General features: G+C 41.4%; 1 protein-coding gene across 1 annotated transcript in view; it reads right to left on the reverse strand.

Annotated features, from left to right (window-relative positions):
- Window positions 1–15,062, reverse strand: part of LOC127412311 (GTP-binding protein 2-like) — a 36,418-nt gene that overhangs the window by 11,455 nt on the left and 9,901 nt on the right. Inside the window, exons 6-11 of the mRNA XM_051648560.1 lie at window positions 13,708–13,882; window positions 8,106–8,325; window positions 1,135–1,270; window positions 963–1,021; window positions 703–874; window positions 26–190 (exon numbers count right to left, since the gene is read on the reverse strand). Of these exons, the coding sequence (XP_051504520.1) occupies window positions 26–190; window positions 703–874; window positions 963–1,021; window positions 1,135–1,270; window positions 8,106–8,325; window positions 13,708–13,882 (927 nt within the window). The remainder of the gene's footprint in view (window positions 1–25; window positions 191–702; window positions 875–962; window positions 1,022–1,134; window positions 1,271–8,105; window positions 8,326–13,707; window positions 13,883–15,062) is intronic.

Consider the following 15,062-nt stretch of genomic DNA (forward strand, 5'->3'; position numbering starts at 1 on the left):
ATCTGACAGACAGACAAAGACTCACCTTTCCTTGCAGAGCCTCAACTGTGGCTGTCTGTCTGACGTTGCCCACATGGACAGTCACCTGGAAGCCCTTATGGAAAGTTTTAGCATGGAACAGTAAAACGATCTCTGCCTCAAAGCACCAGCAGATAGTGGGGTTCATGTCTGGGCTAACCATCACCATACCCTGCAACAGAACAACCAAGGTGTAATGGCCTGTTTACACAAGATATAATGCAGTTCAAGGCATATACTGTATGTAAATAAACACCTTTTTCACACCAAATCTATTCACACCATGGCTGTCATTCTCTGTAAAATTAAGTTTGGATGCATGAGTGTATAGTTTGCCATCAGAACAACAAAAACAGTTTTGGCTGGTTAGCATAGCCCAGTTAGCTGGTAGATGCTGATACTACAGCTTTATGCAAGCAAAAAGCATCCTTCTATATTGACGGCCATTTAAAAGTGGACATGGATTTTTGGCAAAAAAAAAAAAAAAAAAAAAAAAAAAAAAATATATATATATATATATTTTTATTTTTTGCAAGCAAAATATAAATCACAAATATTTTATTATATTATAGAAGATGTTTTGCCAGTGACCAATAGTTTTTTGCGGGCTCTTAAAACCAAGAAATAATTTTTTGTTTTACTTCTAGTATGTCACAGCTCAGGATAATTCATTCACAGACTAACCTTTCGTAAGAGTGACCGATCGAAATCTCCCAGTGCCAAAGTAGCTGCCTGGCCAGCTCTGAGCACCCTGCATCCTGAGCGGTTCCTTTGGATACTGCACACTGTCAGCTCCCGGAACTGCCCATCATCTGTTGGTCCAACCACCAGCTGATCCCCCTCACGGCAGATCCCGCTGCACATACACTCAGAGTAAGTAGGCACTAATGGCAACTTTTATGGATGCCATTACTGTGGTCAAAAGGAAGGAAAGGAAGACATACCTGTAAAGAGTTCCACCGACTACTGTCCCAACATCTGGCACTGTATAGATCTCATCAATCTACAGAGTCATAAAACACAGACAGATTCATTAAAAGGAATAATTCAATAAAAAATGAAAATGGTGCCATCATTTACTCATACTCGTGTTGTTCTAAACCTATTTGAATGTACCTGAAACTCAGTGAGCTGTTGCATAAGTTCCTCTTGTTCCTTGCTGTTGCTGAGGGGAGGTAGAATGTTAAAGAAGACCTTCAGCAAATCCAGACTCTCGCCTGATACGTTGGACAGGGTGAAGATCGGAGTAATGCTGCAAAGTAAAAAAAAAGAAAAGAAAAGCAATCATTTGATGAAGCTGTTTAATATGAAGCATTAAAACATCTTTGCACTCTTTATGCTTTGGGATTGAAAAGCTAGCCTTGGCTTGTTGTCGTCAATGGCTCTGTTCCAAAACCTAGTGAGCTGCCTACATAGGCAGTTTTTCAAGTTTTTCAAACGCGATACCCTAATAGGTATAAAAAAAATATACACATTTTTGTTCTGGCTTTGCCGTTCCACCACCTCCTTGCCAAGTGGTAACAGTAAGGAACGAAATAAAAGAATGGTTAATAACGTTCATTTTAAAACGAGAGCACTGTGCTAAGGGAGGGTGATAAACCAGTTGCTGGGTACATGTCAGAATCAGAATCAGAATGAGCTTTATTGCCAAGTATGCTTACACATACAAGGAATTTGTCTTGGTGACAGGAGCTTCCAGTGTACAACCATACAAAAACAATACAAAAACAGCAGCAAGACATAGATAATAATAAAAAATTATTATACACATACGTACAGACACACATACATACATACACACATACACATGGGTAGTGCAAATCTAATACAATCTGTTATGTACAGTGCAAATGTTTTTTGTTTTTTTTGTTTTTGTTTTCTCAGAGGAATGAAATGGCAGAAGAGGTTGGATGTGTTGGATAAATATAAGAAAGACTAAACTGTGTACTGCACATAGTTATTGCTCATTGGAGCAATTTAACCATTCATGAGATGGATAGCCTGAGGGAAAAAACTGTTCCTGTGCCCGACGGTTCTGGTGCTCAGAGCTCTAAAGTGTCGGCCAGAAGGCAACAGTTCAAAAAGGTAGTGGGCAGGGTGAGTAGGGTGCAGAGTGATTTTTCCAGCCTTTTTCCTCACTCTGGAAGTGTATTGTTCTTGAAGGGGGGGCAGGGGGCAACCAATAATCCTCTCAGCAGTCCGAACTGTCCTCTGCAGTCTTCTGATATCTGATTTCGTAGCTGAACCAAACCAGACAGTTACTGAAGTACAGAGGACAGACTCAGTGACTGCTGAGTAGAACTGTATCAGCAGCTCCTGTGGCAGGTTGAATTTCCTCAACTGGCGAAGGAAGTACAACCTCTGTTGGGCCTTTTTCACAGTGGAGTCAATGTGGGTCTCCCACTTCAGGTCCTGTGAGATGGTAGTGCCCAGGAACCTGAATGACTCCACTGCTGCCACAGTGCTGTTTAGAATGGTGAGGGGGGTCAGTGTTGGGGTGTTCCTCCTAAAGTCCACAATCATCTCCACCGTTTTGAGCGTGTTCAGCTCAAGGTTGTTTTGACTGCACCAGACAGCCAGCTGTTCAACCTCCCTTCTGTATGCAGACTCATCGTTATCTCGGATGAGGCCGATGACAGTGGTGTCATCTGCAAACTTCAGGAGCTTGACAGAGGGGTCCTTGGTGATGCAGTCATTGGTGTAGTGGGAGAAGAGTAGTGGGGAGTGCACACATCCCTGGGGGGCACCAGTGCTGATTGTACAGGTGCTAGAAGTGAGTTTCCCCTGTCTCACAAGCTGCTGCCTGTCCGTCAGAAAGCTGGTAATCCACTGACAGATAGACAAGGGAACAGAGAGTTGGTGTAATTTATTCTGGAGTATAGCTGGGATGATGGTGTTGAAAGCCCCACAAAAAGGATTCCTACATATGTCCCTGGTCTTTCCAGATGTTGCAGGATATGATGCAATCCCATGTTGACTGCATCATCCACAGACCTGTTTGCTCGATAAGCAAATTGAAGGGGATCTAGAAAGGGTCCAGTGATGTTCTTCAGGTGGGCCAACACCAGTCTCTCAAATGATTTCATGAACACAGACGTCAGGGCGACATGTCTGTAGTCATTAAGTCCTTTGATTTTTGGTTTCTTTGGGATGGGGATGATAGTGGAATGTTTGATGCAGCATGGGACTTCACACTGCTCCAGTGATCTATTGAAGATCTGTGTGAAGATGGGGGCCAGCTGGTTAGCACAGGATCTAAGACATGCAGGTGAAACGCCATCTGGGCCCTGTTCTTTCCTTATCCTTTGTAGTCGAAAGACGCTGCTCACATCATCTTCACAGATCTTAAGTGCAGGTTGAGTAGCAGGAGGGGGGAGGAGGGGGGTTGCAAAAGTGAAGGTCAGAGTGGGTGTGGGGTGTGAGATTGGGCCTTTCAAATCTACAGTAGAACACATTCAGGTCGTCAGTCAGTTGTTGGTCCACCACAAGGTTGGGGACAGGAGTCCTGTAATTTGTAAGTTGTTTCATGCCACTCTACACTGATGCAGGGTCGTTAGCTGAAAACTTGTTTTTCAGCTTCTCAGAGTATCTTTTTTTAGCCACTCTGATTCCTTTATTCAGTGTGTTTCTGGCCTGATTGTACAAGACTTTATCCCCAACTCTGAAAGCATCCTCTTTGGCCTGACGAAGCTGCCTGAGTTCCACTGTAAACCATGGTTTGTCGTTGTTAAATGTTAATGCACAATGTTAAATAAGTCCTAGTAGGAATGCACATATCCTCACAAAAACTGATATATGATGTAACTGTATATTATATGATGTAAAAAGATACTCCGAGAAGCTGAAAAACAAGTTTTCAGCTAACGACCCTGCATCAGTGTAGAGTGGCATGAAACAACTTACAAATTACAGGACTCCTGCCCCCAACCCTGTGGTGGACCAACAACTGGCTGAGAGCGAAAGACCTCTCAGATAAAAGCAGAGGTGGTGGTGTATGTTTTATGATCAACAAATCCTGGTGTGATCAGAGGAACGTACATTCTATCAAGTCTTTCTGCTCTCCTGATCTGGAATTTCTCATGCTTCTGTGTTGACCATTTTGGCTACCGAGGGAATTCACAGCGGTCATTATCACTGCTGTGTACATCCCGCCACAAGCTGACACAGACTGGGCACTCAAGGAACTGTATGGAATTATAAGCAAACAGGAAACCGCGCACCCTGAGGCCGCGTTCATTGTGACCGGGGACTTTAATAAAGCCAGTTTCAAATCAGTCGCACCAAACACCAACACATTCGTTTCATCACACGAGGAGACCGGGTTTTGGACCATTGCTACTCTCCCTTCTGGGATGGCTACAAATCCCTCCCCCACCCACCATTTGGCAAATCGGACCACTCTTCCATTCTGCTTCTGCCCGCTTACAGGCAGAAACTGAAACAGGAAGCACCCACCCTCAGAACGATCCAGTGCTGGTTGGACCAATCAGACTCTACGCTACAAGACTGTTTTGATCACATGGACCGGGAGATGTTCCGGTCCGCCTCTGATGACGACATCGAGATTTACGCTGATAGCGTAAAGTGTTTCATCAGAAAGTGCGTAGAGGACGTCGTTCCGACCAGAACAATACGGATCTATCCGAACCAGAAGCCATGGATTAATAGCGATGTTTGCGTGGCACTTAATGTGTGGACCTCTGCTTTTAATTCCGTGAATGCGGAGGAGCTTAAACAAGCCAGTTATGCCCTCCGAAAAACTATCAGAACAGCAAAACGCCAGTACAGGAACAAGACTGAAGGACAGTTTAACACCACCAACTCTAGAAGCATGTGGCAGAGAATTAACATCATCACGGACTTTAAAGGGAATAAAAACTCTGCCATGAACACCGCTGCCTCTCTCTCGGATGAGCTAAATACTTTTTATGCTCGTTTTGAGGGAAATAACACCGCCCTCATGGAGAGCTCTAGCGGCCGAAGCTACAGAGGTTAGTTCACTCTCCGTCTCTGTAGCAGATGTAACCCGATCCTTCTGACGGGTGAATATCCGCAAAGCCACGGGTCCAGACAGCATTCCGGGCCACATCATCAGAGCTTGCGCAAACCAGCTGGCTGGTGTTTTTCAACCTTTCCCTCTCTTTGTTTGTAGTCCCCACATGCTTTAAAACGTCCACCATTGTGCCTGTTCCAAAGCAATCAAAAATCACTTGCTTAAATGACTGGTGTCCTGTTGCTCTGACCCCCATCATCAGCAAATGCTTTGAGAGGCTAATCAGAGATTACATCTGCTCTGTGCTGCCTCTCTCTCTAGACACACTGCAGTTTGCTTACCGCAACAACCGCTCCACTGATGATGCCATTGCATCTATAATACACACTGCTCTCTCCCACCTGGAAAAAAAGAACACTTATGTGAGAATGTTGTTTGTAGACTACAGCTCAGCATTCAACACCATAGTGCCCTCCAAGCTAGATGAGAAACTCCGGGCTCTGGGCTTAAACAGCTCACTGTGCAGCTGGATCCTGGACTTCCTGTCAAGCAGATGCCAGGTGGTTAGAATAGGCAGCAACATCTCCTCATCACTGACCCTCAACACTGGAGCCCCACAGGGCTGTGTTCTCAGCCCACTCATGTATTCCTTGTACACACATGACTGTGTGGCAACACATAGCTCCAATGCCATCAAGTTTGCTGATGACACGACGGTGGTAGGTCTGATCACTTACAATGCTGAAACAGCCTACAGAGAGGAGGTGCACACTCTGACACACTGGTGTCAGGAGCACAACCTCTCCCTCAACGTCAGTAAGACAAATGAGCTTGTGGTGGACTTCAGAAGAAAAGACAGAGAACACAGTCCCATCACCATCAATGGAGCACCAGTGGAGAGAGTCAGCAGCTTCAAGTTCCTGGGTGTCCACATCACTGAGGAACTCACATGGTCCATCCACACTGAAGTCGTTGTGAAGAAGGCTCATCAGCGCCTCTTCTTCCTGAGACGGCTGAGGAAGTTTGGAATGAACACGGTTCTACACCTGCACTGTAGAGAGCATCCTGACTGGCTGCATCTCCGCCTGGTACGGCAATAGCACCACCCACAACCGCAAAGCACTGCAAAGGGTGGTGCGAACTGCCAGACACATCATTGGAGGTGAGCTTCCCTCCCTCCAGGACATATATACCAGGTGGTGTGTGAAAAAAGCTCGGAGGATCATCAAAGACTCCAGCCACCCGAGCCACGGGTTGTTCTCACTGCTACCGTCAGGCAGGTGGTATCGCAGCATCAGGACCCGCACCAGCCGACTTCATGAAAGCAATCAGACTTTTGAACTCTTGATCTCCCACGATCAAATACATCAGCACTGCACTTTATTATTCTTACTCTTATATCTCATAAATTTTATTATTATCATATTATATTCTCTTTTAACAACTTACTATCAACCGACAGCCTGAATGTCAATACTGTACAATACAACCTACTGTACATTCTATATATACTATATATACTTTTTTATTGAATAATGTGTATCTATATTGTGTATATTGTATACTGTACAGTGTATGTTATTATTTGTATATTGTGTTGTGTGTAATTATGTGTATATTAGATTTTAAATTGTGTTGTGTAAATTTGATGTTTATTGTAGATTGGTATATGTCTCATCACTGTCACGACTGCTATGTTGATCGGAACTGCACCCAAGAATTTCACACACCATTGCACTTGTGTATATGGCTGTGTGACAAAAAAAGTGATTTGATTTGATTTGATTTTAACAGTATCTGTGAGCTCATCCAGATTGGTGTCTGCAGCCTCAAAAACACTCCAATCAGTGCACTCAAAGCAGGCTTGTAGTTCCAGCTCTGCTTCGTTGGTCCATCTCTTTACAGTCCTTAATAGTCTTAGCAGATTTTAATTTCTGTCTGTAGGTTGGAAGAAGATGAACCAGACAGTGATCAGATAGTCCCAAAGCTGCTCTAGGAACAAAGCGATATGCATCCTTTATTGCTGTGTAGCAGTGATCCAGTATATTTCTGTCTCTGGTTGGGCATGTAATGTGCTGTTTGTATTTGGGCAGTTCATGTGTGAGGTTTGCTTTGTTAAAATCCCCAAGAATAATAATAACTGAGTCCGGGTATTGATGTTCTGTGTCTGTGATTTGATCAGCCAGCTGTTGCAGCGCTGTGTTCAAACATGCGTTTGGCGCAATATACACACTCACCAGAATAAACGAGGAAAACTCCCGCAGTGAGTAGAAAGGCTTACAGTTAATAAAGAGCGCTTCCAAATTAGGACAGCACATCCTCTTTAACGTTGTTACATGTGTACACCAACTTTCATTGATATAAAAGCATGTTCCACCGCCTCTCGTTTTCCCCGTTAACTCCACGATGTGATCTGCTCTGAACAGCTGAAAGCCCGGCAGATGTAACACGCTGTCTGGAATGGCTTCACTCAGCCAGGTTTCTGTGAAGCACAAGGCAGCAGAGTTTGAAAAGTCCTTGTTTGTGCGGGTGAGGAGATGTAGTTCGTCTGTTTTGTTAGGGAGAGAGCGGAGATTTACTAGATGAATGCTCGGCAGCACTGTTCAAAAGCTGCACCGACGGAGCCTGACCAGCGCGCCTGCTCGTCTCCCTCGCCTGCGTCTCATAGCACGTTTAAACAACACAGCCGCACCTCCGACTAAAATGTCAAACAAAACGTCCGAATATTCAAAATCCGGGAAAATATTGACTGGTGTATGCTGTCGAATGTTCAGCAGTTCGTCTCTGGTAAAACTAACTGAAAAAGATTACTAAACACAGGACAAACAAACAAAAACAACAAAACAATAGAAGCGCTCCACACCGAGGCGGCCATCCGCGGCACCATCATGATGTGTGGATGTGGATGTGATGCTGCCTTAAAGTTTTAATCATGTTGCGTACAATCTGAAGTGCGCCTATGAGAGCAGAATTTATTTTTGTACCCAGCAACTGGTTTATCACCCTCCCTTAGCACAGTGCTCTCGGCAGCTCACTAGGTTTTGGAACCGAGCAAATGTCTAGCTTTGCTGTAATGTTAAGAGTTTGGATGTACCTGGGCGACTGGGCAAACTTCTGAGCAGCAGTGACGGAATCATCTGTAGTGGACACCAGCATGGGCACTTTGTTGCAGCCGGGCTGTTTAAGGATGCGTTCCAGCTGTCGGACAGTGCGCTCCACCGTACCCTTAGTGCACAGGTCCACCTTACTCACCACAATGAAGATGGGCACCTTCAACGCCATGGCCAGACCCAAGTGCTCCCGTGTCGTACCCACTAGGAAAAGAGAGACAGATTACCCAAAAACACTGTTTTATTTTTGTGGAGAAACAGAGCATTTAAAGAGTAGCAAATAGTTTTTGCTATAGCAAAATTTGCATCACAGTGTGGGATATGTACCGGCACATGGAAAAACAAAGTATACTTTGGCCTTTAGCCTCAGACGTTACAATCTGATTGGCTGGCTACTACGCAATAATGAAATAAAGCAGTGATTGGAAGGTACCAGGATGTTATAATGAGCATTTTTTATGGAAGAATTAATGCAAGTTTGCCAAACCTTTAATAGCAAAGATATTCAGTGATACTCACAAAGTCTACATACATTTCCTGGTAATTTCACTGGTGTTTTCTGTACAAACATTTTGGAGACTGTTGCTTCATTATTTGAGTTTTTTGAGTTTTGCCAAGTGTCTATTACCATTGTATCATCTGTAATAGACACTTTTTGGATTAGCTCACCCCAAAACGGCACATAAAACAAAACATCACTTTAAATGTCTTAGTGGGCAGTTCTTGGCCAAAATAAGCTGCAAAACGGACCAGACTTTATGGAGATAGTCAGTAGACTGGCTATGCGATACATTATATAGGCCTTCTGGTAAACAGAAATTTTGCATAACTAAACAGAAACTTTTTAACATAGTGCGCAACCATTAGACAATTCTTATATACCATGAAAAACTAAACTAGTAACACTAGTTTGTGCAGCAGGGACAGCTGCTCAGAGCAAAGTCATTTAGAATTAAAAAATAAATCACATCTTTAAAATTCGCTGCCTTGAATTAGCATGATTACGGAGGTGAACTCATTTCCGTAATTTTATTTGCATATAGCGAAGGAATTGCAGATCGGTTTTATATCTGTTTGGCGGAGACACATTTATGTGGCCAAGTGTAAACAGAATGTGCTTATTCAAACGGATAGCAATCTGATCAGTAAAAACGCATGGTGTAAATACCCCAATTAACACTTACATTGTGGTTTTGTTTTTTTTTTTATAATCATTTATAATTCAGTTGTTTAAATTGTCCTAATGCTTCTAAAATACGGACAGTAAAAAAAAAAAAATTATATATATATATTCCTTTATAATGCAACATTTATATTTGAATTATTTTGTACACAATGTATAATGTACAATCATTTTTAAAATAAATTAATTTGAATAAAATACAGGAAATAAAATGTATTTTTCAAATCCAATTAACTGAAGATATAATCAAAGATTAATAGATTATCAAAACAATCGTTAGTTGCAGCCCAACATCCTTCAACAAGTCAAAGAATTCCAGCTACACATTAAAGCAGTAGTTCTTAACTGGTTTTGCTTCAGGATCCAGATTTTACATTGGACGTCAAGTGGCGACACAATGCCAAACCCGTAGTTACTGTAGACCCGGTTGTATTTTCTTTTACCTTCTGTATTTTTGTTCATGGCAAGTGCCAAAATATTGTCAACAACAAATGATATGGGAAGCATTTTTACAAGTTAATAAACCTATTTATTTTGCTATCCAAAGTATGCATGACTGACTGATATGGTTAGTTGCATTTTATTATTTGCATTTAGTGTTATTTTCTTCCTGCTGACCAAATGGTCAGGAAATAACATGTTTAGCTCAACCAATGGCATGAATTTGGGGCAGGACTATCTGTTTTGCAAACCGTGGGAGACAGGGGTAGTGTTTGAAACTTGCTGGTCATTATTTTTGCAAATCTATTTGGGGCTGCTGATGCTGCACTCATCGGAATGTGACTGAATGTGTGATAAGACGTATCAGGTAATTTGACAGCCAAAGGCGTTGAGCGTCACTGTGTTGACGTCCGTTCTTGAAACTCCCATACTGCCAACATCAGCTGATTCACACACCCATGGAAATAAGCACACTAGGTCACATCAAGCTGTCACTCCATGTGAGATCTGCCTGTGTGGCAGCGCAGTAAAATCTGTCCAAAGTTCACTCTTAATTCGAGGTTAATGATTGGCGGGGACTGGCTGTGTTTGCATGGATTTGTGTATGGAAAAGCCAAAGCACTGAATCTCTGGCCTCATAGGGGGGTGGGGGCTGAGTGTAGACATTGTTTATTAACGTCTTAGCCTTCTGTTGCATAATTTAGATGCGCTGGTGTCGAGTTTCAGGCAGGGCATCAAGTTCTCCTTGAAAGACGTGCATGACCCACTCAGCGAAATATCTTCTCTTATTTCTGTCACACAACCGTACCCAACCAAATCAACTCAGTGACAGCTCAGCATATGGGCCAGGAGCACAACATAAAAACGCACAGAGATGTAGATTTCTCAGCATTTGTTTAGCAGGAAATCAACAAAATATTTAAAAAAAAATTGTTTTGCATGCTTATGAAAACTAGATGGTCAGTGTTGGGTGTAAACTGATTACAAAGTAATCTAATCTAATTACTTTTTAGTCAAAAGTGTAACACATTACATTTTGAATTCTTGTAATCGGATTACAGTTAATGACTTTCAATTAATTTACTTTTAAGTACATTACTAGCGTTATACATTTTCAAAATGATATTACTTATGTAGAATCATTTTAAACATGAATTAAAATCCGTCTGTTTGTGTTTCTGTGACAGCTGTAGGGCATGCACCCACTCATTTTAAGGGAGAAATGTGAGGTGCTGAGTGTATGATTTGTGTGCAGTGGTGAACAAGAAGGAAATATAGACATTATTCTAAATTCTTTAAGCGGAAAAGTGTTTTAGAAAGTAACTTATAAGTAGGGAGGTACCAGGGTGGTTGACTAATCATCTAATCGTCCAACAACTGACTAGTCGATTAGTGCGGTTGCCTACTAAAATCAATATTTTTAGTGGTGGTGGTTTCAATGGGAGATGCAAATTTCAAATTAATTCTTAGAGAGCGTTTTTGAGTGATGATAGCTTGCTGTGCTTAAAAGTGAATAACAGTCAGCACAATAAAACCCTATGCAAGAAGTTTCATCCCTTTAACGCTTTAGGTTTAATCTTTACGCGCTGTTGTTCCAGCAAAGCATTGCATCAACAAGACATTTCAAGATAATCACTGTCGGACGTTAAATCCTCTGCTGTGAGTAATGCTCCCATATTGTGTGATGTGTTGTGGACAGATTTAAGACATTTGCTGATTCTTTCGGACACTGCTTAAATAAATTGTTGCAGTAAAAAAAGTTTAACCTGCTTGTTTCGTACCTGCAATATACACCGATTAGCCACAACATTAAAACCACCTGCCTAATATTGTGTAGGTCCCCCTCGTGCCACCAAAACAGCGCCAACCCGCATCTCAGAATAACATTCCGAGATGATATTCTTCTCACCACAATTGTACAGAGCGGTTATCTGAGTTACCGTAGACTTTGTCAGTTCAAACCAGTCTGGCCATTCTCTGTTCAACAGTTGACCTCTCTCATCAACAAGGCGTTTCCATCCGCAGAACTGCCGCTCACTGGATGTTTTTTGTTTTTGGCCCCATTCAGAGTAAATTCTAGAGACTGTTGTGCATGAAAATCCCAGGAGATCAGCAGTTACAGAAATACTCAAACCAGCTAGCACCAACAATCATGCATGCTCCAGATCACGGAGATCACAGTTTTTCCCCACTCTGATGGTTGATGTGAACATTAACTGAATCTCCTGACCCGTATCTGCTTGATTTTATGCACTGCAGCCACACGATTGGCGGATTAGATAATCGCATGGATGATTGTTGGTGTCAGATGGGCTGGTTTGAGTATTTCTGTAACTGCTGATCTCCTGGGATTTTCACGCACAACAGTGCGGATTGAGGTCAGGGCTTTGTGATGGTTGGGATGGTGTTCTTCGGCTTGCAAGCCTCACCCTTTTTCCACCAAACATTACGATGGTCATTATGGCCAAACAGTTACATTTTTGTTTCATCAGACCAGAGAACATTTCTCTAAAAAGTAAGATCTTTGTCCCCATGTGCACTTGCAAACTGTAGTCTGGCTTTTTTATGATGGTTTTGCAGCATTGGCTTCTTCTGGCTGAGCAGCCTTTCAGGTTATGTCGATATATGACTCGTTTCACTGTGGATATAGATACTGTACTTGTCTACCTGTTTCCTCCATCATCTTCACAAGGTCCTTTGCATTTGTTCTGGGATTGATTTGCACTTTTTGCACCAAACTATGCTCATCTCTAGGAGACAGAATGTGTCTGCTTCCTGAGCGGTATGATGGCTGCGTGGTCCCATGGTGTTTATACTTGCGTACTATTGTTTGTACAGATGAACATGGTACCAAGGTTTAACCAGAATTGTGGAGGTCCACAATTTGTTTTTCTGAGGTCTTGGCTGATTTCTTTTGATTTTCCCATGATGTCAAGAAAAGAGGCACTGAGTTTGAAGGTAGGCCTTAAAATACATCCACAGGTACACCTCCAATTCAGTACACCTCCTATCAGAAGCTAATTAGCTAATTGTCTAAAGGGTTGACATAATTTTCTGGAATTTTCCAAGCTGCTTAAAGGCACAGTTAACTTGGTGTATGTAAACTTCTGACCCACTGGAATCGTGATATAGTCAATTAAAAGTGAAACAATCTGTCTGTAAACAATTGTTGGAAAAATTACTCATGTCATGCACAAAGTAGATAACGACTTGCCAAAACTATAGTTTGCTAATATGAAATCTATGGAGTTGTTAAAAAAATGAGCTTTAACGATTTCAACCTAAGTGTATTTAAACTTCTGACTTCAACTGTAACTACAATTATTTCATCATTATATAATACATTATTGTTATTTGAGGGGCTTTTCCAGCAAATATTTATATATGCAATTAATTAATCAGCATACCATGTAATTAATTCGATTAAAAATGTTGACAGCCCTAGTAAAAATACAAATGTAAATATAGGACACTATGAGTTTCCACCCATTCATGCCTCCAGCCACAGTTCTATCTGATGGCAAAGTGTAGTTCTGTTTTACAGTCAAAACTAGACTGACATGGCTCAAGTTTCTAAGCACTTTCCTTCCATACAAGAAACGGTTTGGACCTAATCCAGATCACTGATGCTCACTGGAGAAGCCTTGGGGTATTTTGGGGTGTGGAAGACATAAGGAATGGTGGCGATACTTAAAAGAATTACATAAGATCATATGGTACACTTACTGCGTAACCAAGAGACCAGATGATTTACTGCACCATGCCAAAAAAGGACTGACATGTCCAAACATTACGAGGTTTATTTGTGTCCCTTTGCCCTGCATGATTTGACATTATCAGAGCATGCTTCACTGGCACTCTTTAATCTAAAGATAAAAAGTTTAAAGCAAACAGGCAAAATGCAGTCTAATTGCATAAACTGTTATGCGATCTCAAACATGCTATAAATGCAGAGGGCTTACCGATGCCAGTGTTTGCACTGACGACAAGCATGGCAAAGTCTGGACAGTAGCTGGTTAAACCAAATATTGTGGTCTTCAGGTATTTGTGGTGGCCAGCCAAGTCAATGAAGGTGATCATTTTTGAGGCGCTCTCACAGATCTCCTCTGCTGTTCGGGACTCACTGTAGTTCACCACCTGTGATCAGATGCCAAAGGTTAAAGGTTATAATGGCTAGTACCATGCACCATGCTGAACTACTTTATAGGCCTGTCAAGATTATTAAATAATCATCTGATCGCAGTTATTCTGCACTCCAAATTCACATCACATTTTACTGTCCAAATAAGGGAATTTTAAGCAAATATATAAATGCCATGAACATTCAATTGAACTCTGACCATCAAACTGAGCCGCACTGTGGACAGCAGCCAGGGCAGATCTGTGATGCACGCACCATCTGCGGAGGTTCGCGCCAAACTCCACGGAAAAATAAACACCGATTTTGATAGTGGACGCAAAGTGCTCCGGTTTCACTTTAATTAAGTGATCGTGTAATGGCAAATTATCTTTGTCATTGTGGGTTCGTACAGTCAAGATTAATGACACACAGTGACACAGAGAAGATTCCCGCTTTCTCTATGTATGTGGAGATGATAGAATTGAGAAACATATTTTCAAATACACACTGAATCTCAAAAGGTCTTCCTTCATGAGAAATGGAGAACCTTAAAATAACATGTGAAAGTCAAGAATTTAGGACAGAAATGTTTTACTATCCTATAATATAATATAACAGCTATTTAGGTTGGCTAGGTTCCAAAAACAGTGTAAATGTAAAATGGGACCAAGAAAGTTGACCAAAAAGAGAGACAAATATGTATTTGGAAATATTTTGCTTTTTAAAATATTATTTTTTTATGTCATTAATATGTTTTTAAAGCCTAAAAGGAAATCTTATTTCACAATTTTATTATATGATTTCAAGAAAGATATAAATTATTTCTTAAAATGTATTAACCTGTTGACATCCACCTTAAGAAGTATGACAATTAATCGTCATAATCGTGAAAACCTTAAAACAGACGATTAATCATCATAATTACAATTATTTTATTGACAATTAATCCTCAGCCAAATTTCATTATTGTGACAGCCCTACTGCTTTACATTATTTCCATGTGAGAATGATGAACATTAATGTGAAAATACAGAACGGGACAAGTTCAAACAAGTCAAGACAAGGAAAACCTTGTTATAGACCATTTCAAGAATGTAAACAAAAACAAATGAATTAGAACAGTCCAAACGTATTTCCGGTTCCTTTCAACAAAGTCTCTTTTTCAAGGTAAGTCAGTCCACTCGGCAGCCATTTTTA

The sequence above is a fragment of the Myxocyprinus asiaticus genome, chromosome 21 (assembly GCF_019703515.2).
Source record: "Myxocyprinus asiaticus isolate MX2 ecotype Aquarium Trade chromosome 21, UBuf_Myxa_2, whole genome shotgun sequence".
NCBI lineage: Eukaryota > Metazoa > Chordata > Actinopteri > Cypriniformes > Catostomidae > Myxocyprinus > Myxocyprinus asiaticus.